Genomic DNA, 24,417 nt, shown 5'->3' on the forward strand with positions numbered 1-24,417 from the left:
TCAACGTGGATCCCTCATCCGCCGTTGGAGGCGATTTACCGGGGGTGGATATTTCTGCGCCGTTGGATATTTGTGAGAGAGAGAGAGAGAGAGAGAGAGAAGAAGCGAGGGCTCATTGGAAGACGAAAAGCCAAACTAGCAGGACGTCGCTAGCCATGGCGTTAAATCGATGGTTGTTCAATCCGCCATCTCTCACTATAAATACCTCCCGTTTCTTCCATCCATCTGCATTCCCGTGGTTGATTTCTTCCGATTACAGTCTTATAAGAACACCGAAGAAATATTCTGCTTCTGGTAAAATAATTTTCCGTTATTTCATTTTCTCAGTTTTCGTTCTTGTTTGGTTCCCGGGAAAATCGTTTTCCTGTAGACTGATTACGCTTTTCTATCGGTTTTTTTTCCTTTACATATCTAAGAATTTGCACATCTTCGCCGAGCCGGCGATTGTCGGCGACAGCTTTCAAGGTAAACTAATTAAACGAGCTCTGAATTAACTTAAGAGGCGGATAAATAAATTTATGGCTACTTTTAGTTTTTCTGTGTGGTAATCTGATGGATGGGAAATCTGAATTGTAGAAACGCGAGACAAATAATCAACCAAGAAACTCGAACGAAAAAGAACTAGGAAGAAAGTTAAAAGCTAAAGAAATGACGATCAAACCGGCGGTAAGGATCTCCGACCGGAAGCTCATCGTGAAAGACCGGACGATCCTGACCGGAGTGCCGGAAAATGTAATTGCGACGTCCGGCTCATCGTCCGGACCGGTGGAAGGAGTGTTCCTTGGGGCGGTTTTCGAGGAAGAGCAGAGCCGGCAGGTGGTTCCGTTGGGAACCTTGCGGGACGTCCGGTTCATGGCGTGCTTTCGGTTCAAGTTATGGTGGATGTCTCAGAAAATGGGCGACAAAGGGAAGGAGATTCCATTGGAGACTCAATTTCTGTTGCTGGAGACGAAGGATGGGTCCCACCTGGAATCGGACGATGGAAACGAGGAGAATCAGATCATATACACAGTGTTTCTCCCTCTGATCGAAGGTTCGTTCCGAGCCTGTCTCCAAGGCAACGGACAAGACGAACTCGAACTTTGTCTAGAAAGTGGTGATGCCGACACCAAAGCGTCGTCGTTTACGCACGCGCTGTTCATCCACGCCGGAACCGATCCCTTCGACGCGATTGCCGATGCGATCAGAACTGTTAAGCTCCATCTCCAGACCTTCCGGTTGCGGCACGAGAAGAAATTGCCTGAAATCGTCGATTACTTCGGCTGGTGTACGTGGGACGCCTTCTACCAGGAGGTCACTCAAGAGGGCGTCGAGGCCGGATTGGAGTCTCTCTCCGCCGGCGGAGCGCCGCCGAAGTTCGTGATCATCGACGACGGATGGCAATCGGTCGATGGTGATCCTCAAGAGGAGAACGAGGTAGAAGGCGAGAAACAGCCGAAGCAGCCGCCATTGCTGAGGCTAACAGCGATCAGAGAGAACTCGAAATTCCAGAACAAGGAGGATCAAACGGAAGGGATCAAGAGGATTGTGAACATCGCCAAGAACAAATACGGACTGAAGTATGTGTACGTATGGCACGCGATTACTGGATATTGGGGAGGGCTTCGAACAGGCGTGAAGGATATGGAGGAATACGGATCATCGATGCAGTATCCGATGTTATCAAAAGGCGTTGTGGAGAATGAGCCGATATGGAAGGACGATGCGTTGGCGTTGCAAGGATTGGGGCTTGTGAATCCTAAGAACGTTTACAAATTTTACAACGAACTTCACAGCTACCTCGCCTCCGCCGGAATCGATGGCGTGAAAGTGGACGCACAGTGTATATTGGAGACTCTCGGCGCCGGGTTCGGTGGCCGAGTCGAGTTGACTCGGCAGTACCACCAGGCTCTGGACGCGTCGGTGGCTAGAAATTTTGCGGACAACGGGATTATTGCTTGTATGAGCCACAATACAGATGCACTATACTGGTAATTAGTAACAGAAATTCCCAATTTCTTTGTGTAATATTCTTCCGATCTGTATGTAATTAGGGCAGAATGAACTGAAATTACCGGTGGTGTTTTTCAGTGCGAAACAGACGGCGGTGGTGAGAGCTTCCGATGACTTCTACCCGCGAGCTCCGGTGTCGCATACCATTCACATTGCAGCAGTGGCGTACAATAGCGTATTTCTGGGAGAGATTATGCAGCCAGATTGGGACATGTTCCATTCCCTTCATTCCGCCGCCGATTACCACGCTTCCGCAAGGGCCATCAGCGGTGGCCCCGTTTATGTCAGGTAACAATCAACAAACGTTGTTTAGATTGCAAGTTTGTTCTACAGTTCTCTCTCTTTAGTCGAATATGCTCGAACCTTTTGACATTCTCAGTAAGTTAATGGGGACTTTGTTTTTCCGATCAGTGATGCTCCGGGGAAGCACGACTTCGAGCTTCTGAAGAAGCTAGTGCTACCCGACGGCTCGGTGCTCAGAGCACGCTTGCCCGGACGGCCAACGCGGGACTGTTTATTCTCAGATCCAGCTCGAGATGGAGTTAGGTGAGTGTTTTTGTTTTGGATTTGAATACCTTGTTTTGGGTCTTTTTTCTTCGCTTTTTGGCACGTTTTCAGACCACAAATTTGACTTTGAAATTTGAATCATACTCAGCTTGCTGAAGATATGGAATCTGAACAAATTCACCGGCGTCATTGGCATCTACAATTGCCAAGGCGCGGCCTGGAACAGCCAAGAGAGAAAGAACACCTTCCACGATACCAGTTCCGACGCCATTACCGGCTACGTCAAAGGGCGCGACGTCCACGCCATTTCCCAAGTCGCGGCGGATCCCGACTGGAACGGCGACTGCGCCTTCTACCGCTTCCGCTCCGGCGATCTCGTCACTCTTCCTTACAACTCCGCACTCCCAGTTTCTCTTAAAGTCCTCGAGTACGACGTCTTCACCATAACTCCGATCAAAGTTTTGGCCCCTGGCTTCAGTTTCGCTCCGCTGGGACTCATCGAAATGTACAACTCCGGCGGTTCAATCGAGGGGTTGAAATACGAAGTGAAAGGCGGGGCGAAGCTCGCTGAAGTTGAGGGCGGATCGGAAGGGAATGAGGTTGCCGGCGGGCTGCCGGAGAACCGCAGCTCGGAGTTGGTCGGAATTGTTCACTTGGAGGTGAAAGGGTGTGGGAAGTTTGGAGCGTACTCGTCGGCGAGGCCACGGCGGTGCACGGTGGACTCGAGCGCCGTTGAATTTGCGTATGATTCTGAGTCAGGATTGGTAACTTTCGGAATAGACAAATTGCCGGAAGGCGACCTTAAAGTTCACGACGTTAAAATTGAGTTATGAATTTTATCATCGTGTTGGTTTGTGAGGAATGGCATAATTAGCAGTCGATTATAGGTTCCTTTCGAAGAAAAAGAAGGACGAATTCTGTTGTTTTCCCTTTCTTTTGGGCTGGAGAATCACTTGTAATATTACGAACCGAGTGGAATCTTAAATAACTTCCTTAGATTACCCATAACTCTGTTGCCCCCCCTCCCCTCCCCTCCACCCGTTAGAAGTGATTGATATGAAATAGTAGTTTTTTCTATTTACTATTTAGACGCATCTAAATCAGTAGAAATAGACTAATAAAAAGGGAGTCCTACTAAAGGGAATCGTAGCTTGAAATAATTCCAACACAATCGAGATTATTATCATTTGATTCTGTTAGTACTCTTACAAAAAAGGTAGGCTAGTTCCTACTCCTCCCGTCATCATACATCTTTTTGACAAAACGTTCTTAGCCGCTCAAGAGTCAACGAACCTATAAAAAGTAGAGTATCTCTCTTTATGTTCAATTTTGGTTCTTGTTCGGCGTTGAGATGCCAATCAGTAAGCTGTTGGAAACAATCCAAAACCAAAATGGGTTGTCCCTCCGACCCTCAGCCGCATTTTTTGATCAAGTTAATATTATGGGTTGCTGTTGCTGGCTATTTCAAGTCACACGACATGACTTTGCTAATGCGTTACTTAAACATTTTTTCTTTGTTTTTTTTCTTTAAAAAAAGGAGAAAAAAAAACTGCTCTCTATATAAGTATAAACCTCAGCCATATTTTGATGTAGGAAACTAAGCTAGTAGTGTTTAAACAAGCAGGGCGTCACTATTTTCTTTGATTCCTGAGAAACTCGCTTTTCTCTCGACTGATGACGGTTTTCAGTCGTTTATTTGTTCATGTCCTGTAATCTATAAACAGTGGTAAATCTGAAATTGTGGAAAAGCAAGTCAATTAACGCCCATTCTGATGGACAATTCCATCAAAGGGCAAAAGAAAAATGTTCTAAGCATGTGATATATATATATAAATATATATAGAGATAGCATTAGCTCAAGAATTTACTGCACTTTTTTGAACAAGGTGTACCCAACCGCTTCCTAGAAAGTAGTACATATGATCACAGTTAAAAATCTATTCTAGAATCTAGATTTTAAGGATGAATTACAATTGTCTTAAATGGTACAAATGTTAACCCCTAGTGGCAAAGTAGAACCTACAGAAAGATGTCACATATCAACCTATCAACAAAGCTAAACAGAGATTAGTATTCCATTCTTACCATAGCATTAGAGACTTCGGATAATCCATACTGCATCCAATCCTTGGAACATATCATGGCTTCCACTGTCTCAGGACGCAAGGAGCTGCGGTACTTATCCATTTTCTTCCTCTTGGTGATAAATACAGAGTCTGGAGGAAGCGTAGAAACTGGAATAGACAAGATATCACGAGCCATCTTTGAAAGAGTAGGGTACTTGAACTTGTTCAATTTCCACCATCCCAATAGATCGAAGTCTTGCACACGGGGCAACAAAGAATCTTCCAAATACCGATCGAGCTCTGACTTCATCTGTTGGCTGGTGGTCTCCATAATGTAGACATCAAAATCTGTAAATCCGTTGTCTGACAGAAGATTTCCCTGGGAATCTTCTGCCCTCATGTTACCACCATCGGCATTACCATCTTCAGCATAAGTTGGTGTTAGAGGTAGAGGCAACGCCACATATTCATCAAAGAGCTCGTGAATCCCATCGTCAACTATCTTGATGTAAACAGGAGCTTCTTCACCATAGACTTTGGTGAAACTAAACTCAACGAGCTTCATTTTGAAGCGAGGATCCATCACAACGGCAGCTGCCAACACTATGCTGCAATCTTTCCAATATTTATCGAACTTTTCTAGCATCAATTTGCTAAGGTTGCTTACAAATGGATCCTCACTTGTAGCTGCCCGAGACAATTCTGAATGAATTCTCCACACTTCATGAAAGACGGTAATGGCAGATGGGTGAGTTGTGGTGGTAAGGATATTTGCAGCATCAAAAAGAAGCTTTAAGTTTGTGCAGAGAATTTCAACCAACTTCCAATCTTCCACTGATGGAGCTATCCTATAATCAGGATCAGAAGTATCCAAACAGGAAAATACTTCCTTCATCTCAGAGGCAGCCACCAACATGTGGTAAGTGGTATTCCATTGCTTTTGGTCATCAAGAAAGAGATTTCTCTCACTTGGCACTTGAAGTTGTTGCTTGAGCTCTAAAAACTTTTCCTCATGAGAATATGAAGTTGTCACATATTTCACACTGTCCCGAAGTTTTGTTATCGTACTTTCTCCAGCATCTAATACAACTTTTGCGATGTCACTTAACGTCCAAGCAATACAACTTCCAACCAAAAATTGACCATTGAGGATAAGGGGATTCTTGATGGCAAGTAGAGGCCTAAGATTATCAAGGGCAGCATCACTCAATACTTGGTTCAACGTAAGAGAAAATAACTTCCCTTCCAGTCTCCAATCAGAGAGACATACAGCAACAGCATGGCTAAGTGCATTGGGTGAGTCTGGATATGATTCCATTACAACATTCAAGACCCGTCTATGCAACTTCCAATCACTGTCAATAAAACTTCCCATAATAAACACATAACCTACCGATAGACTAGAACTCCACATGTCAAGGGTAAGACATATACGCCCTGGAATCGCTTCAATAAACTTGTTTAAATTTTGCTTCTCCATTAAATAAGTTCCAACACAATCCCCTTGAACAGTGTTGAAGCTCACCATGTTAAACCGAGGCTGAAGGTTCTTGGTAAAGGATACAAATCCATGATGCTCAACCATGTGCAGTGGGTAGTCATGCATGATGATCATTCGAGCAATCTCTTGCCGGCCACGGTCCTGATCAACCATAACATATGGTGAGCTAGAGGTTCTATATCGTCTTTTTGGTGGATCACTCACATTCCCTCTTGAAGGTGGGGTATATGTGGCCACCAACTGATTCTTGTCCTGACCACGTAAAAGTGCAGTGCAGGTTCCTTTAGCAATGTGCCGCTTCAGATGGCTGGTGCCAGCAACTTTTGATCCCGTACTATATGCAAAACTTTGCTTGCATTGCTTGCAATATGCCCTTCTGCAGTCAGCACTCACAGATTCGATAGTAAAATGTTCCCAGACGATGGACTTCTTTTTCCTCCTCCTGTTAGGCTGTACTTCTACAAGAGCTAGTTCATTATGTCCATCATCTGGTGATCCCAACTTATCCGTATCGGGAGTTCCCATTATTTCATCCTCATGAGTTACCATGTTTTCACCATTTGGAGTTGTCATATCATGGTCTTCATCATGAGTCACCACCATAATCTCTTTCCCCGGCGTTGCCATGTTTTCTTCATCAGGAGTTGCCATTTCGTCTGGGAAGATTATTTCCTGTTTCAACATATTATCAGCAAAATAATAAAATTAAACAACGATCTATGGTGTTCACAGTTTAAAAACTTCATATAAATCAGAATCATGGCAAATTGATCAGTTAGAATGAAGCATATATCTTTATCATGATTAAGATCAGTAGGTGGCAACCCAGAAATGAAGCTAACGAAGTACGCTTCGTTCTTAAATGAATTAAATTTGCTGCTAAGAACAATGTAAGCTTAACACGGCCAAGGAAGCAAGCATCAAAGACTAATCCACAGAATTGAATTCCACTCGAAACCACAGCGAGAGAATGATACATTATTTCCAGACACAGCAGATCAGAGCGATCGAAAAAAATAAATAAAGAAGAAGAAACGAGACGCTAATTCAGCTCATAAACTAAATAAATGCTAATCAATAAGATCACGATCTTTTTTTTTAAAAAAAAGAACCCATTTGTCAAATTGGGAAATTGGTAATATTTTCCAACTCCCAACGTCATTGGAAGAAGAATAAGAGCAGCGTAGGCAGAAACAAAATGGTAGTATTGTAATGCGGACTCGAACCCACGAAAAGAAGTAAAGACAAATACCATTTTTCCGAACCCAGGAAGAAAAGGGAACCGAAAGAGATCTGTTTCCATCCTCATTTTGTTTGTAAAATCAGATTTGTGAAAACCCCCCAAAGCCCAAACGGCGGGTCAGTTTTTGACGTAGCCTTGAGACTTGAGAGAGGCGTTAGGTTTGAGACCGACCCCCTTAAAAGAGGGGGAAAGAAACCCCAAACCAGAATAATGGGCCTGGTCCGGGCCCACTAAAGACCCATCTTCGGCCCACCTAGAAGAAGGCATCTTTCACAATTTAAACTCCGGAAATTCCAACCGAATGATCGAGTCCACATGGATGATGAATCGCGAGGCTAAAATGGGTAATACTGAAAAAATAATATCTAAGATGGGCTAGGAATAGTAGTCGAACGAGAACTAGAACAGTTCTTTTTTTCTTTTTCTTTTTTCAGATCTAGGGTTTGATGAAGATTTGGGCATTTCAAGCCCAGCTACCCAGTTTAATGAAAAACCCACGAAACACAAAATTTTGAACAGAAAATCATCGAAACCGAGCTCAATTCTGGAACTCGGACTTCGCAGGACCAACGAATAAGAAGAGAAGAAGACCGCGAAGTCCTCCCCCCACATTTCCCATCCCCAAATCAACCAAACACAATTCCGAAATCGAAAAGAACTCCGGAAAACCAGATTCTAACAAACTGAAAGTCAAGAAAGTGAAGGAAAAGAGGGAAAAAGCTTTGGTGAATTTCAAAATCACCGAAAAGGAGCTCGAATTTTACCCGAAAAGAGATCCTGGAAGACCAAGAGATCCACGACCTGAAAAGAGAAACGAGCTGGCCTGAGTCCCGGTCCGGCGACCAATGGAGCCTGAAAGTTTTTGCAGAGAGAGAATCGGAGAATCGGAGATTGGGCTTGAAACCAACCCGAGAAGCTAATTGGACCTTACTTTAGCAGAAGGGTAAACTTTGGGACTCCGGACTCGGTTTGGTAGATAAGGATTCGGGGGAAGACTCTCCTTTTTCTTTTTTTAAAAAAATTTTGGGCATTTCTTTTGGGCACTGGACTTCGCCGCAGGCAGGTCCATTGGCCTTATTTTTTATTTTTCAATTATTAAAAAAAAAACATAAAATATTTTTTTTCCGTATATAATCAATAATGCTCTCTCTCTCTCTGTTTTTATTTTTACTGGACCGAAAAGCCCACAACACTCTTATCTCTCAAAGTCCGTATACATAATAGTAGTTGTAGCCCACCAAATGTTATGGACTACCTATAAAGTGGGCCCCAATGGGCTGGGCCCATATCGCTCACCGACCCAAAGGTTCGTCTTGGTTAGATAAGACCAAACCCGTCAGATCCAAAAAGATTAACCAATCCAACGGTTTGAATCCACCCAACAATTCCATCAACAAATCGCTCCCAAAATTACTTATAGTAAACATTGTTTCAACTTCTCCATTATTAATAGAAACGATTAACAATTATGTTTAAAAAAATCACTAAAATCCACTACTAATTAATTAGGTGCATCGAGAGCGACGTTGCATTAAAAAAATATATTTACTTAACTAGTTGATGAACTAAGTTCAAATTGAGTTATTTTTCTCGCATTTATCGTCTCTTTCGCGTCGTACACGTAAAACAATAGTTGAATCAATTAAATGGTTTGTATGCAGCGAATCTAAACATAAGTTTGGGAAGGCTTTCATGAGTGTACTGATCTGATGTTCTTGGCAACCTCATTTTTCAGAGAGATCTTTGAAAAGAACAAAGAGAAAAGCCAACAAAGAATGGATTTTGTATCAATGGGGAAGAGAGTGATGAATTGGGAAAGAAAAGGGTTTTTTTTTTCGTTGAATAAAAAAAAACTTGAACAGTTGTCGGGCATGTGTGCTTGGTAGACAGTGTCAGTGAAATATATATATATATATTATAATTTGAGACAAACCAAATACATGCATTTCCATGCAACTGTCTCCACCCTTTTACACGTGCGCACCCATAACCCTCCCCTCCCCTCCCCTTTGTCCCTCTCTTTTTCTTACTCTTAAAAGTTTAAACTATACATCCTTAGTAAAAAATTTGTAGAAATCACATTATCGTCAATTTGAGAATGGTTTAGTGGATAACTTATTTTATTATTTTTTGAGATTGAAGGTTCGATCTCTCACCCTCATAATTATTGAACTCAACTCAAAGTTTCACATTTTATAAATATTATTACAATTCAAATAAGATAGAGAAGATTCAAATTTTTCGTATTTTAGGAAGAGTTACTAATGTTCTCGTCGAGAATAGTTTGATGGATAACTTATTTTATTAATTATTTTGTGTTGAGATTGAAGTTTCAACCTCCCACTCTCATATTTATTGAACTCACTCAAAGTTTCACATTTTATAAATATTATTAAATAAGATAGTCAAGATTCAAATTTTTCGTATTTTAAGAAAAGTTACTAAATGTTTAAATTGATTAAAAGGTATTTTAGAGTTTTCCTATGTTTGAATTGTGTTAAGAAAATAAATTTTAAAATTGTATATTTGTATAGTATATTTAATTTATAAGTTTATACTATTTTCTCTCTTGTTAATCGATATAGGGTTATTTTCTTATAGTTTAGAAGTTGAACATATATATTAACTAGTCTCACATAGATTTGTTTGTACGATTTTAGGGTCAATATAACAACACATACAATTTTAACAAAATGTACATTTCATTATTATTTTTTTGAGACAGAATGTACATTTCATTAATAATTATATATATCACTGTTGAAAAAATGTGTATTTCATTTGTAAGAATAGTTATATTATATGATCCAAATTGCTGCTCGAAATAAAGGTTTTATATATTTCAAAAAGTTTCAATTTTCCCAACTACCAAACAGTCTTATGCTTTTTCAAAAAACAAAAAGGAAAAAAAAAACAGTGTTTTGCTAAAATTGAAACATCAGATTAATTAATTTTGTGATGGGAAAAGTCAATGTAGGATATTTTAATAAGTGTACGGAGCACTAAATTGAAATCAAGAAATCAAGGAAAAAAAAACTTTATTACTTTTTATTCCATGAGATTTGCTTATGATTTGTTTTCAGGAAAAAATAAAGATTTGCTTTATGATTTCATACATAATTGTAACACTTTTTTTGTCAAGTATGAAACATTAATTATTAAATTGCTTATTTCCAAAGTATCATTAATATTTTAAATTATTTTTTTGATCTGTTATTTGAAGTTCATAAAATTTATATTGAAGTATATTTAAATATTAAAAAGTATTTCAAATTATTGAAAAATCTATTCCAAACAACATGCCCATTAACATTATTTAACATAAAAATATAAAAATATAAACGCAATTAAGCTATCTTATTGTTTCTTTAGAAGTCCGAGATTCAATCTCTCTATTCCTAAATTACTCAGAAGAAAAATTAACATCATTAAACATAATTTACTTGTTCGAAAAATAAAAATCAATATGACTATTCTGAAATGTATTATAAAATATTAAGTTATTTTTATTAACTATATTGTTCTCATTAGTCAAATGAGCTTAGCTATTGGCACGTTTCCAACTATGAGGTTGTGAGTTTGAATTTCCTAACCTCACTTGTTATACGGAAAAAAAAAAACTTTTTAACTCTCGTTAGATACTTATTTTTAGTACAATAATTCAGACCTCATCATAAATACATGTTTTAACTAGTTGAGTTATGCTCATCGTTATCTCTAGGTCTTAAATTTTTCTATTTTAACTTAATTTACAAGAATACATATATTTGGCACCTAATGAATCGCTGAATTGATCTTTAAGTCTATTTCAAAATAATAATAATAATAATAATCTTTTAAGTCTTAAACTATGTTATGTTTCAGAGTTATTCCATATATACAAGTTATTTTCAAGAAGTAATTTATATTTTTTGGATTAAATTAACAGTTTGGTCTATATGTTTTGGTCTTATATTGATAATTTGGTCCGTATGATTTTAAAATTTTCAATTTGATCATTGTAATTCTGACTTAATTTCAATTCATTTTCTATAGTTTACAAATTTTCTATTTAGTTGTCCTAAGATTTGATTAAACCTCATCCATCATTTCTACAATTACAAGTTGTCACCAATATATAATGTGGCGTTTTTTCTTTTTCTTTTAACAAACATGGTACATTTTCTGTTTATGTGTGACAATGAGTTGATGCTTTATATTAGGCTTGTTATATATGTTAGCTGACCGAAAAGCTGTTTTAAATGTCGATGATAATGGGAACGATGATGAAAATATCGATAAAATATAAAAATTGATGGATATTTCTTGAAATTTATTATTAAAAGCATGTAACAAACATTTAAATTAATAAATAAGTAGCATTTCACAGTTTAATAAGTTAAAAATTATTAATATTAACGTCATGCTCGTATAGATTAGTGATATTATGTTATATATATACACACACATACATACATACTATGAAAATTATAAATTATGTCGATTTTTAACCTATAAACATATGACAATGTCAATAAAAATTTAACATCGAAATTTAATACCTTGTAGCTAATTACATGACTATATTAGGTTTAGGATTGAATGAAAAAGAAGAGAACACAAGTGATTGTTTTTTGCGCAAAAGAATGTTTATAAATTGTTTGTAAGGCTAATCAAAACTATGGGAACCAAATTAAAACTTCTCAACATTATTAAATCACCAACCAGAAGTTTTAGCAGATGGATTAGGGTAAATTTCATCATATATAGAAATCTCATGCTCATGCTCCCATCTGATTTAATCACTAATGAACCCAAAAATTTAAGTTAATAGATTAGGGTAAATTTAATCATATATAGCTATCTCAACAAAAAAATTTTAAGTCAAGGTGAGCATAGATTAGCAATTAAGACATCTATTCCTTTTCTTGAGGTCGGTAGATTAAATCTTCACGTCTCATGTACTAAAAAATAAAAATAAAAATTCAAAAATTGAAATATAATAAATAGTAAAATCAACATTATGAAATACACCCATATTCTTTAAACTTGAAGAACAGATAGCGAAGTAAAAAAAGTATGGTATATACAAAATCCTTAAGAAATTAATTAAGGAGGTGTTGAGATTTTGCATTAGTGCTTTAAACCAGTACATCACATGCATTATTAAGGATAATGTGCCCCAAAATTATTCAATCATTTCAGGCACGTGAATAAAGCGAAGAAGATAAAAGGAAAAAGTATTTAAGATAATGGACAAATATTAAATAGATCCCAAATCACATGATATTATAGAAATGGAAAAGGGGTAATATTAATTAGCTTAAATTGAAAGGAGAGGAAGGAAAAAACAAAAAATTAATAAGGTGGGATGGAAGGCTTATTAGCTGTACATCTCCATCACCCAACCACTCCAAAGAAATGAATTTTTTTTTCCTTGTGGGTTTTATGCACTAATGGGGTCCATATTTATTAAAATAAAAAAAAAAGAAAAGAAAAGAAAAGAAAAGGAAAGGACTTGAATAATGGTGGTGACATCAAATCAAACAAAACATTTATAAAGGCATTGGATTAGCTAAGTCACGATTAGAGTGGATTAAGTTAGTGCGGCCAGCTAATTTAAACACAATAATAATTAATCCCACCACTAACCCTCTCTCTTTTAAATAATTGAGAAGTTGCTCTTCATCTCTTTCTCTTTTTTGTTCAACAAAAGTTTTGTTTTTGAGGATTTTGAAAAGAGTAATTAGAAAGGGAATATTTAAGCCTATTTAAGTGGGTGATAATGAATTTCACTTTCAGTTTTCTATTTTAAAAGTTTAGGATTTTTTTTATTTTTATTTTACAATTTCATTAGTGAATTTTTTAAAAAGTATATTTGAATTCTTTGCCAAATTTATTTATCTTAAAAAGTTGACCTAAATTTGAAAAATATTTATAAAAACTATATAACAAAAAAATAATAAACACGGGTAAAAGTAATGTTTATAAGTTAAAATTTTAAAAACATAAAACTAAAAAATAAAATAGTTACCAAACGGATATTAATGAATTCTTTACACTATTGGTCAGGATCAATTAAAAACATTATATTAGGTTGATTTCAATGGTGTGGGTTCAATTATCAATTTGATCCTTGTAATTTAGATTTTGTTTAAATTTACAAGTTTAGATGGTTTTAATATTTAAAATTTGTTTTTTAGAGTTGAAAGAAAACTCACCAATCACATGTGTCATTATAAGATATTACTATATTGAATTTGTAACACATTTTTTATTTACGTGGTAATAAGCTAAATTTTATTATTTGGTTGATTGTGTTAGTCTGATTGTTATTTGATAAAAATTATTCAAGGACAATTTATAAAGGTTTAACTAAAATTATGAGAAGCCAAAACGAGCATAGCTCAACGATAATTGACATATAATTCCAACGAGTTCGAATCTCCTCCACAACATGTTGTACTAAAAAAAACTAAAATCTTATAATTAAAATCTTTTAAACTATAAAGACTAAATTGAAACTAAGTAGTAGTAATTATAATAATAACACGCCCAATCAAATTATTTTTTTTATTAATTAGAAAATGTTAAAAAAAGAAAAAAGAAAAGATACTTAACTATTGGTTTGTTTTAAAAATCTTTTACTTAGTTAAAAATATTGGTCTTAGAATCATCTAAAACCGGCTTCTATTTTTAGTTTACTTACATTAAATTTAATAATATGTTAAATATAGTTTTGATCCTCTAACTTTTCGATTGAGACAATAATGTCTTGACCAATTAAATTATATTTAAGATAGCAATTTTAATGAACTATATAACCAATATTGAATATATAGACACTAGTTTATACGATGTCGATCCATTTTGATACCACCACAAATTAATAAAAACTTATTATAATTGTAACAAAATATTAAGAAAGATTACATTGATTTAAATATGTATATGTAGTTAATATATGTATAAGTCAGTAATAATTGACATCTACTTCTTATTTTGATATCAAAAGTTCCAACTATTATATATCTAATTTGTTGTATTATAAATAAATATATATATATATATATACACACACGTATGTCCGTATGTGTATGTATATATATTTATGTATTTGATAATAATGATGATTAATTTGACATAAGGGAGAGGGGCGGTTGGAGGGAGGTGGTCCGGGCGGGGCGGGGCGACAAAGCGACCTCCGTCCCTGGAAAGACGGGGGTGTACTGTACTGTCACACGCACACATGTTCCCACGGTGGGGTCTCCCCCATGTGATTCCACCCGTTTTCCTTTTTTAATTTCCCCTTTTTATTTATTCCTTCTTAATTTTCGTTTTCTCCGTTTTCATTTTTAATCCCCGGCCGGGCCCCACCTCCTCCAACTCCCAACTTCTTACGCACTTTTTCACGCGCACCCCTCCATAATTTTTTCGCCCTTTTCTGGACCTACGCTGACGTATCTATTTTCCCAATTCTACAATTATATCATTTTTATAACTTAATTAAAATTTTAAAATTTTATAAGTAAATCAATTTCATCTGGTCGTCTAAAAATCATTAATGCATCATTTTCACACGTTGTATACATCTACCTAAATGAAATATTAACGAAATATTATAGAAAAATGCTTAAATCCCTTATGATTTTCTTATTCAGAGAGGTGGCCATTTTTCTTGCTATTTTCTAAGGAAGTTTTTTACAGAAATTTAATTTTGTTAAGAAAAAAACTGACCGTTCAAATCTACTTGGATTTTGTCTATGTTCCATTTTTGTCATCTAACCGGGGTAAAATTACTGTTAAAATATTTAGCTTGATTCCGTGATCCATGATCCCTATCTACAAAAATGTTAACACAAATTCTACACTTTTGAAAATTTTTAAATATAAAATCATTGTTATATTTCAAAAAATATGTTGAGTTATAATGTCTTGTTAGAATTGTCCTAGAAAAATTAGGTTAAAAATAAAATCAAGAGTTCAAATTGGTAATTTTTTTTAAAGTATAGGGATAAAAATTAACCTTATGAAAATACATCACTAAAATAGTATTAGAATATTTTACTTAAACAATATTCGGTCTCGACGTATAGATGATAAATGGAGCAGATTCAATTGGTCCAAAAAAAAGATTAAATCTAATAAAAAGATATAAACTCCATATTGAGAAAAAAAATTCAATAAATGGAATTATTGGCTGTTTTATAATATTTATTCCATAAACAATAGAAAATATTTTAAACGTAATAATTGAAAATGAATGTATACAACAAATAGACAGCGTTAAAAAAAAATAAACAAAAATCACAAAGAGCAAGCACATGGAATCATGATGGTGATTAGGCCACCTCACAATCTCACATCACGAAAGCGATTGCATGGTACGCGCTGAAAAGTGAGCGTGAAGTTGGACTTTTCATAGCAGAAACGGACAGATCTAGCGTGGGACCGAGCGCCCTGCCCCCACGACGGCAACCGCCACCGTTAGATCCGGGAAACTGCCATCTCAGCCGCACGTATAATTATGACATACTACAACCAACATACGTCGTTCCACACGAATTTTGTCAGATCTTTTTTAATTTTACAAAATTAATAATAAAATAAAATAAACACACATCACCCCAAACCAAACAGCCAGCCGGCAGCTGTGTAAGGAAAATCGGTTCAAAAACCAAAAAGGAAAAAAAAAAATTAAAATAAAAAGTTGGTATTTTGATCTCAGGAGTAATCTCTGTAATCCTTCAGAATTAGGCCCAATATTCTTCTCGGGATTGGTGGGTAAAAAAACCACTCCACAGTCCACATTCCACAGTCCACAGTCCTCTTTTTTCCCTTATAAATATCATCCCTTCTTCTTCCCCAAAAACCTAACTCCTCTTTCTCTCTCTTCCCCCCTCTCTCTCTAGGGTTCGATACCCTAATTTTATTGTCTGCAGAAATGGCTCTGTTTGTGTTCTTCCACAGCTTTCTTGAACTGCATCTTCCTGAGCCCAATTCGCTCTTCATCACAGCGTTTTTCGTTCTGAATTTTTGTTTGCGGTTCAATAAAGCTGTGGGAAGATACGGACAGAGTCAACTCAAATTGTGGAGCAAAATTTCGCCATCGGTATCCTTCAAGTTTTCAATTCTGTATGGTTTCTTTTTTTTTTTTTTTTTAATTTTGTAATTCTGTGTGTGTTTAATTAATATGGTTTTTCTGGTTTGATTTTTTCCCGTTTCAGAAACGGTAAATAATTTAGAGCTTTATTGCATTATCAGATTTTAGGTTATTTACTCAGACATAATGTGAGGTCTCTACTCTCTAGCACAGCTAAAACCTTATCTTTTGCAAGTTTTCTTTTCTCTCTCTGTCCTTTTACATGATTCTTCTTTCTTTTTCTTTTTTTTTTTTTACTTTTGCAATTGGATTGTAAATGATGAGAAGACAATTTAATTTAATAACCAACTTCAGCATTGATTTTAGGAACTATATTGCATATAGATTCAAATTCAAACCAAACCCCTTTTGTTCATTTTATTCTACATTTCTTTTTTTTTACTGTGACCCCATGTGTAGGTTCCATAGCAGGCAAAAACAAGCTTCTGAGAGATGGATTTAAACTTTAAAGCTATGCCCTTTGGATGATGGTGATGATTATTATTCACATTATCAATTATAATTAATATATAATTCTAAGTTGCTTTCAACCCAATAGATCTGTACTTTTGCTGTGCCTGCAGTAGATAAACAAATAGTTTCATATGTCTCAACTCCAGCCATAGATTCCATCGAGGTCATACATTATAATTTCAAACAACATATATATTTTTTTGTTTTATTTTGATTTTTGCTATCTGGGATCTCTGTGGTGGTGGAGCTGAATTATTGATGAAGAGGAGAAGGGATTATTCAGCAACAGAGTAAATGTCAAATAAGAAATTATTCCTGTTGTATTGAATGCTAGGTTTAAGGTACTTGGACCACAGAACTGAAGAAGAAGCCCTTTTAATTGGCTATTCTTTTTAGCATCAATTCAGGCCATATAAGGGCTTTTGATCTTGTCATCTTTGAGCCATCACCCTCACTTTTAATTTGTCTGATCTATCTTTTGTACTCTATGGTGAAATCATTAATGAAAAAATACTTTAGCTTTTATATTCATATTCATAACAAGCCCACCAAGGAATTACTGATCAGATGATATCTAAATTGGCCCAGAAACAACTTTCCTACCTAGATGATCTTTTAAACTAAGAGCTGGGCAATTAAATTTTAGTTTTTTCCTAATAGATTTGTTTATAGTTGTTTTTCTAATTTGTTTTTGATAGTCATAGCTTTTAAATTCTGGGTTGTAAATCATCTTGGTTCATGACCATGCTTGTGATACCTTATTTGATGGTGAAGAAGATTGTCCAAATTTTTTACATTTTATTTAATAATGTTGAATTAATTGGTTCTTATTCTTGATTGCAAATATTAATGAAAATATGTATTTAGATGAGTATTGTATATCTTGTTGGTGCATTGAAGAAGTTTCTGATCAGTGCTAATTTCCATCTTCTTTTTTTATAAATATTGTTCAAATTAGGTGGAAACGTGGTTTAATTTATTCCTCCATTAGCCAAGCGTCTGAAATTGGCTGTTTAAATTATGGGTTTAGACTTTTAGAATAAATTGTAAACATCATATAAATTGAAGCTATAAGAACTCAAAAAACAATAAAAATAAATTGAATCTGTAGACCTATAAATTGAAGCACAACTATTCAATTAAAAAGAAAAAACTCCATAGCTTTGTTGAGTAAAAAAAAAAAAAAAAGAATTATAAGCAAATACACATAATATGTACCTCTTCAAAACAGAAAATTATTCCTAAATGAGCTCTAAGATATTAGTTGAAATACTTTTTGTTTGGTATGAGGATAGCTTTTAGGTGAAACAGACATTATATTTAAAAATGGACGTTACGTGGAGGGTTTGTTCGTAACCGGTGCTATCAGAATTATACTCCAAAGTCGTAATGATTTATACTTAGAGTAGACAAAGATCACACTACTTTAGAAATGTAAATTAGAATCTGTTGTTCTAACACTGGTTTTTGGTGATTAGTGATACACAAGGTGTGAATTCCATTAAAACTTTGCATTAAATTGGATGCACAATGCACAACAAATTAAGAGTTTGTTTCATTGATAACTTCAGGAAAAGAGTATCGGAAAACACTTTTCAAATGGCGAAAAGTTTTGCCACTGGTAATCATTCTAAGATTGTTGCTTTACATCAAATAGTGAAATACTTTAATGAAAGTGATTAGAAGTTAACAAAGACCTTCAAAGAGAGAGAGAGAGAAAATTAAAAGCCTAAACTAACCTCTCAGGCACATCCCGTGAAGCAAAGGCTACAAATTTAATCACGAAAAGCTTTTGAATATACAGTAAAATTATTAACTGTTAAAAAAATAAAGGTTTTTTATTTTTGTTCTGGAAAACAATAAATATGGCTCTTCCAGTTCCAGCAGTAGTTTTATTAAATTTTGACGACCATATATGAATTCTATTCTATACATTTTTCAATTCAAGATTTGTAAAATTTTGTAAAGAAAAAAAGATCCCTTTACTAATTTAATTAGTTTAGGTATCGACAGTCACAGGTGCTCCACTTCCTTCTAATTAATATACCCCATACCCATTTGTTTAATTCATCTTTTACAGGTCATAGATCCAACTACCTATTTTAGTTATTTTTTTCTTCTTTTTGTTTCATAATTATTATGAAACATTCACTTAGATCTAGCTTTAATTTAATTGTTTTTCTTTATAATATAATGTTTAGATGCAACCTCTTAATGTCAAACAAAGATTCTAATCCTACATCTAAGGTCTCTCTTCTTTTTTTTTTTTTTATTTATTGTTATTTTTCTTTTTTCCTTTGGATTTTTGTACGCATATTCTTATGCTTTGGCCTTGACATGCCCACGATCTGTCGGCATACGGCCTTTAGCATTTGGGAGGGACATGCAAGTTGAAAGATGACCAATTTAGTTTAAATGATATTAAATTAATGTTCATTTAATAATTTAATTAATTTGATGGTGAGTTTTCGTTGCATTTAAATATATATTTATGTGGGAAAAAAGGGGATTATTTTTGTCTGATTTTATGATGGAAGTCAAAAAAGAGGGTTTGGATTATTTGTTTTGTCTGACTGAATATACTTTTGGGTTGGCCTTTGATGGGAAAAGTAGGGGTTTGGAAAAAGGGTGAAGATTTCTTGTGCTTTGTGAGATTAGAATTTCGAAAATTGAGATTAGTGAAGTAAATGGTTAATTATTTAGCAACTTCCCTCGGTGTTAATGCACAAATCCCTTCTCTTTTGTTTGCTTTTGTACTAAAAAAATACAACTTTTGTCCACAATTAATATTTGTTGATTTCAAGATAGAAAGGTCTTCTTTGATCTTCGTTTTATTTATGTATTATAATATTACATAAGCAAGAATGTATAATTTGGTCCATTAAATATGTATTATGTTTCAAATTCATCTTCAATATATATTTTTTTCAATTAAGACCTTATAACTTAATAACAATTTTATAATTAAATGACAGGAATATATTGACATGACTAGAAATTATTATTTGTTTCATATATGAGTTTTTTTTAGTTTTTTTTTTTTTTTTACGGTTGCCGATCAAAATCTTGATTTCAAAAACCTTATTATGGTCAGCTAAAATATACCTTCATTTATATCTTAATTAAAATTAAAAAAATCATCCGATAGACTTGCAACCTTACTCTAGTATGTTATTCAAAAAATATGAATTAATATTTTCTTTTTATGGTAGGTGAGAGGGAATTTAAACTGTCGACCTTGAAAAGTTTGTCGTTTAAGACTTGCGACCTTACTCTAGTATGTTATTAAGAAAATATGAATTAATATTTTCTTTTTATGGTAGGTGAGAGGGAATTTAAACTGTCGACCTTGAAAAGTTTGTCGTTTACACCAATTTACATCTAATTACGTTGAAAAGTTTGTCGTTTACACCAATTTACATCTAATTACTTCCATATATGAACAGAGCAAATCTAAAAGTTTGTTGTATCAAATTCATAAATTACATTCTGAGAGAGAGTGAGAGAAGTGTTTGATGCAAAGTGAAAAATAAAAAGTAGTACTAAAAAACGATGAGAGAAAGATAATTGCTTGAGGGAAAAGTGAAAATAAAAAAGACATTAGAAGTGAAAAAAAAAAATGATGAGAGGAGAGAGAGGAGATGGCGAGGCAGTATTTGTACTTTGTGGGAGTGGGAGTACAAATAAAAAATACCCATATTCCAAGAAAATTTCCAAATAAATGTATAAAGTTTGGGATATGGGTATCATTATCAAATAAAATTAAAATGGGAACCTTCCTTTCGAAAAAAAAAATCAATTTTTGCATTTTTCTATTTGTATCGTCTAACAGATGACGATTATTAAAATAATTACTCACCAATCCTCGCCTAAATATTTTCTTTAATTTGCATTTCTAATTACCACCATTTACTAACATTGACCTCACTTTTCCTCCTCCTTGTCGATCTTTACTTTACTCTTTTTCTTTGAATCGAACCGATTTCTCATGCCAACATTTTGAATTCCTTCATTTTGAACCGAATCGAATCGAACCGAATTACTTTGTCGTACTTGTCAAAATGGCACAAAAAGCATGATCAATTCTGTTGGAGGAGAGAGAGAAAGAACTAGGAGCTCTACCTAACGCCTAATTACATTTACATGAAACAAATTAAATACAAAATTCGGACTCACCATCAAAACCCAGTAGTTGTAACCGATCTCTGCGAATTGTGAAACAAAGGGATAAAAAAAAAAGAAATTAAGGTGGGTAAAAAAATGAAGAGAGAGAGAGAGAGAGAGAGAGAGAGAGCGGTTAAAAAGAAAGGGAAAGAGGGTCAGATAGTGACAAAGTTAGAACTTTTTTCACAGAAATGTAGGAGAATATTAGGGGAGGGGGAGAAAATTAAAAAAGGAAAAAAAAAGAAAATAAAGTGGCAGTGGGCAGAGGCAGAGGGGCAGAGGGGCAGCACCACTCTACTCTACATGAACATCAGTATCATGATTGAAGATAAAAAAGAAAACTTGGGGAATCTTCTCTGCACCAAGTAACTCTTTTTTTTTTTTGCCTCTTCCAATTCTCATTCAATATTGAATCTAAATTCTCAACAATTCACTCATCCACCTTTTTCTTTTTAATTCTACACATTAATTAATTATTCTCTCCCCATGCATGCTTCAAACGTGTTGCAGTACCCTAAATTAAAGCAAAAAGATGGAATTTTCCTCAACTTCCTTGTTAAATTAAACCTTGTCTCTCTGCCTGAGAAAAATGTGTAAAAATGAAGGGAAATTATATATAATAGTGAGAATTGGAGTAATATGATATACCTGACAACCAGCACTAATGCATCGGATGTCATCAAACTCCGCAATTGAACGTGTGTTTGAGGGAGAATATTACTAAGTTGGGTGAGAAGGGAGAGGTAAAAGAAGCCCTGAAATGCCATGATGTCCCACAGCTTTCTTGAGCTTCAAACTGGTAAATCTTCACACGAGAATTGGAGAATTGTTGGAGAATATGGAGAAGAAGTTCAAGAAAGCTGTGGAAAAACATGGCCAGGTCCTCACCAAGCAGAAGCAGAGAGATTAAGCTTTCAGATCTTGAAATTGGGCTCTCTCTCTCTCTCTCTCTCTGGACAAGAGAGAGAGAGAGAGAGAATGAGAAATGACTACGCTTGCTCTCTCTCAATGCAAAGTTTTGTAAAGGACCACTCTACCATATATAACCTGTCCATCAGCTTTACACAGACACACAGAGAGAGAAAAATAGGGGTTTCAATTAAAATGGCTCAAAAAACACCCCCTTACAAAATGCCCTTACTTTCCTTGTGAGTGCGCAGTGGGGTACAAAAAAAAAGAAGAAAAAAGAAAAGAAAAAATCTTAATGAAAAGACAAAGATTAAGGTAATAATGTAAAGGGAAATGGAATTATTATTATTGTTTTTCTTTTCTTTGAGAGAGGGAAGAGGGAGGGGTAAAAATAAGCACATCATGGGATGTAATTTCAGAACCATAAGCTTGGCTGGCCCTCACATGCAACCATGTGTGGAGATCCCTTTTCATTTTAATGGGATTTTAAGGTATGGGTTGTTTATGGTCTGGTCCCCAAATTATTTTTTTTTTCTTTTTCATCTCTAATTATATTCTCCTTATATATATAGTTCATGTGTGATAATATGGAAAAAAATTTTGTTTTCATTGTGATCATATGATTTATATCTCTCCAACATTCAATTCCCATCATTATAAAATAAATCTCTGGCTTATTTTACAAATTTATTAGGCGCAAAATTTAATATTGGATACAAATTATTAAAATTTGAATTTTAAAAAATTTACTAAATTTCCATCATTTTACAACTTTCTTTTGTTTTGGTTTTCAGTTTCTCTATATATAAAAAAATGGAAAAAAAAAAGTTCTTTCGAAACTTTAGGCAAGTTTTTAAAGCATGAAAATAAATGATTAAATTAAGAAGTCCTGAAAATTAAAAATTTTATCCAAGAAAACAAAAAATAATTTTTCATTGGGAGGGAAGAGTATGGGGATATGGTTGGAGGATAACATGAAGATATCATTGTCACATGATGTGCGGTTATATGTTAGATGTGGTAATGTGTGGGCCCATAAAAGTGGGTATTGTTGGGCCTGGGGCCTCAGTTCCAGCTTCTCTCTTAAAGTGGGCCATAGCCCACTAATAATTTAGCTTTTAAAAAAATTTTAAATGAGAGGGTAGGAAAAAGAAAACAAAAATAATAATTAAAATTTTCAGAGTCCAGGCTGTTGGAAAGTTTTTTGTAGCATTGAGGGAGCCTGCCAAGTCATCATATTAAAAATGATGTGGAGTACACATTGACTGATATGTCCACGTCATTGCCACCAGTTCTCTCAGTTTTGACACTCTGGGTTTCATTTATAAATAATAATGCATGCCCCCAATTGTTTCAAAATTTCCTATTTCACAAAAACAAAAAAGAAAAAGAAAAGTTTCAAAATTGCAATGTCTTATCCATTTTTGTACCTCGCTAAGTTTATTTATGATCCCAATGCTTTAAAATTCCGAAATACCGTACGGAGCAGAATTACATTGTAATTCATTTTCTCCGGCCATTTATAACTCCTACTGTGTGCTTCCTTTAATATTTTATTTCGTTCATCCATTTCAGGTCGATTTTAAATTATGTTTATTTATACTCTTCCACATGGTTCATTTTATTATTCTGTTTTGTTCTATTTTTAATATACATGAATATTTATTCAAAAATATAATTTTAACCAACAATAATATATTTTATTTTAAAAAATAATTATTAGCCCAATTTAAACAATATGCTTTCTCTAATATGAGAGTGGACTGACTAATTTTTAATATGATAACTAGTTATTGCTAAAATATGAACCATGTGTAGCTTAATGGAATGATTGTTAGAAGTATTTAATGAAAACTAATTAAAATTAACTTATTTACTTGTTAATATTGATTAAACACTATTCCACATTATGATTTAATTAAAAAGTAACAATTCTAAAGTTAATTATAGAAGTTTTTTTTATTTCAAATGAGTTGTTTATTAAAGTTGAAGGAAATAACATTCTGTAAAGAAAAAAAAAAGGAGAATACAAATGAGAGAGAGAAGGAAATAAAATAAAAAGGAAAAATAAACATAGAGGCAATGGCTAAAGGGTAGAGTAAAAAAGTGGAGAAATGGGAGTAATTGCCCTTTATTTTGTCCCATGAAAAAAATATACAGCAATTAAATTTTTTTAAAAATTCTTTTAATTCGTCTCCTAATCTCTATAATTACAAGAATACATGGTATACTCATAACAATTTTGCCTCTCTTTAAAAGGAAATTATTAGCTTTACTTGTATAACTCAACTGATTAATTTACATATTTCATCTTAAATTTGAATGAGTGTATTTCATCAGTTGTGATTTATTTATATTGTGAAGTTAAAAAGATGGTGAGTATGAATTTGTTATCGTACACTATATTTATATGTGTGCATGTATGATGTATATGTATGAT

General features: G+C 34.4%; 2 protein-coding genes and 2 long non-coding RNA genes across 7 annotated transcripts; 2 read left to right on the plus strand and 2 right to left on the minus strand.

Moving 5' to 3' along the window:
• Positions 1 to 140: 140 nt before the first annotated feature.
• On the plus strand, positions 141 to 3,507 carry DIN10 (Raffinose synthase family protein). 3 transcript variants are annotated; one of them, XM_022289382.2, is made up of 6 exons: positions 141 to 294; positions 410 to 465; positions 577 to 1,970; positions 2,071 to 2,280; positions 2,404 to 2,538; positions 2,648 to 3,507. In XM_022289382.2, the coding sequence occupies exons 1-6, from the start codon at positions 156 to 158 to the stop codon at positions 3,330 to 3,332; spliced, it is 2,619 nt and encodes an 872-aa protein (XP_022145074.1). In that variant the 5' UTR covers positions 141 to 155; the 3' UTR covers positions 3,333 to 3,507. The 3 variants fall into 3 exon arrangements, with proteins under 3 accessions (XP_022145074.1, XP_022145077.1, XP_022145076.1); XM_022289384.1 differs by having other exon boundaries at positions 202 to 294; positions 417 to 465; XM_022289385.2 differs by lacking the exon at positions 410 to 465 and having other exon boundaries at positions 153 to 294.
• Positions 3,508 to 4,318: 811 nt separating this feature from the next.
• On the minus strand, positions 4,319 to 8,357 carry LOC111014589 (zinc finger BED domain-containing protein DAYSLEEPER). Of its 2 annotated transcripts, none has more exons than XM_022289387.2 (2): positions 8,074 to 8,357; positions 4,319 to 6,738 (listed from the first exon to the last, which is right to left on the minus strand). In XM_022289387.2, the coding sequence occupies exon 2, from the start codon at positions 6,715 to 6,717 to the stop codon at positions 4,567 to 4,569; it is 2,151 nt and encodes a 716-aa protein (XP_022145079.1). In that variant the 5' UTR covers positions 6,718 to 6,738; positions 8,074 to 8,357; the 3' UTR covers positions 4,319 to 4,566. The 2 variants fall into 2 exon arrangements, with proteins under 2 accessions (XP_022145079.1, XP_022145078.1); XM_022289386.2 differs by lacking the exon at positions 8,074 to 8,357 and adding an exon at positions 7,319 to 7,534.
• Positions 8,358 to 15,914: 7,557 nt separating this feature from the next.
• LOC148210578 (uncharacterized) lies at positions 15,915 to 17,435 on the plus strand. Its single transcript, XR_015791919.1, has 2 exons — positions 15,915 to 16,423; positions 16,851 to 17,435. It is a non-coding gene; the product is annotated as an uncharacterized LOC148210578 (long non-coding RNA).
• A 3,226-nt stretch (positions 17,436 to 20,661) lies between these two features.
• LOC111014430 (uncharacterized) lies at positions 20,662 to 22,260 on the minus strand. Its single transcript, XR_002601827.2, has 2 exons — positions 21,717 to 22,260; positions 20,662 to 21,109 (listed from the first exon to the last, which is right to left on the minus strand). It is a non-coding gene; the product is annotated as an uncharacterized LOC111014430 (long non-coding RNA).
• Positions 22,261 to 24,417: the final 2,157 nt, after the last annotated feature.

The sequence above is a fragment of the Momordica charantia genome (genome assembly GCF_013281855.1).
Source record: "Momordica charantia cultivar OHB3-1 chromosome 6 unlocalized genomic scaffold, Mcharantia_2.0 BLBB01000006.1, whole genome shotgun sequence".
NCBI lineage: Eukaryota > Viridiplantae > Streptophyta > Magnoliopsida > Cucurbitales > Cucurbitaceae > Momordica > Momordica charantia.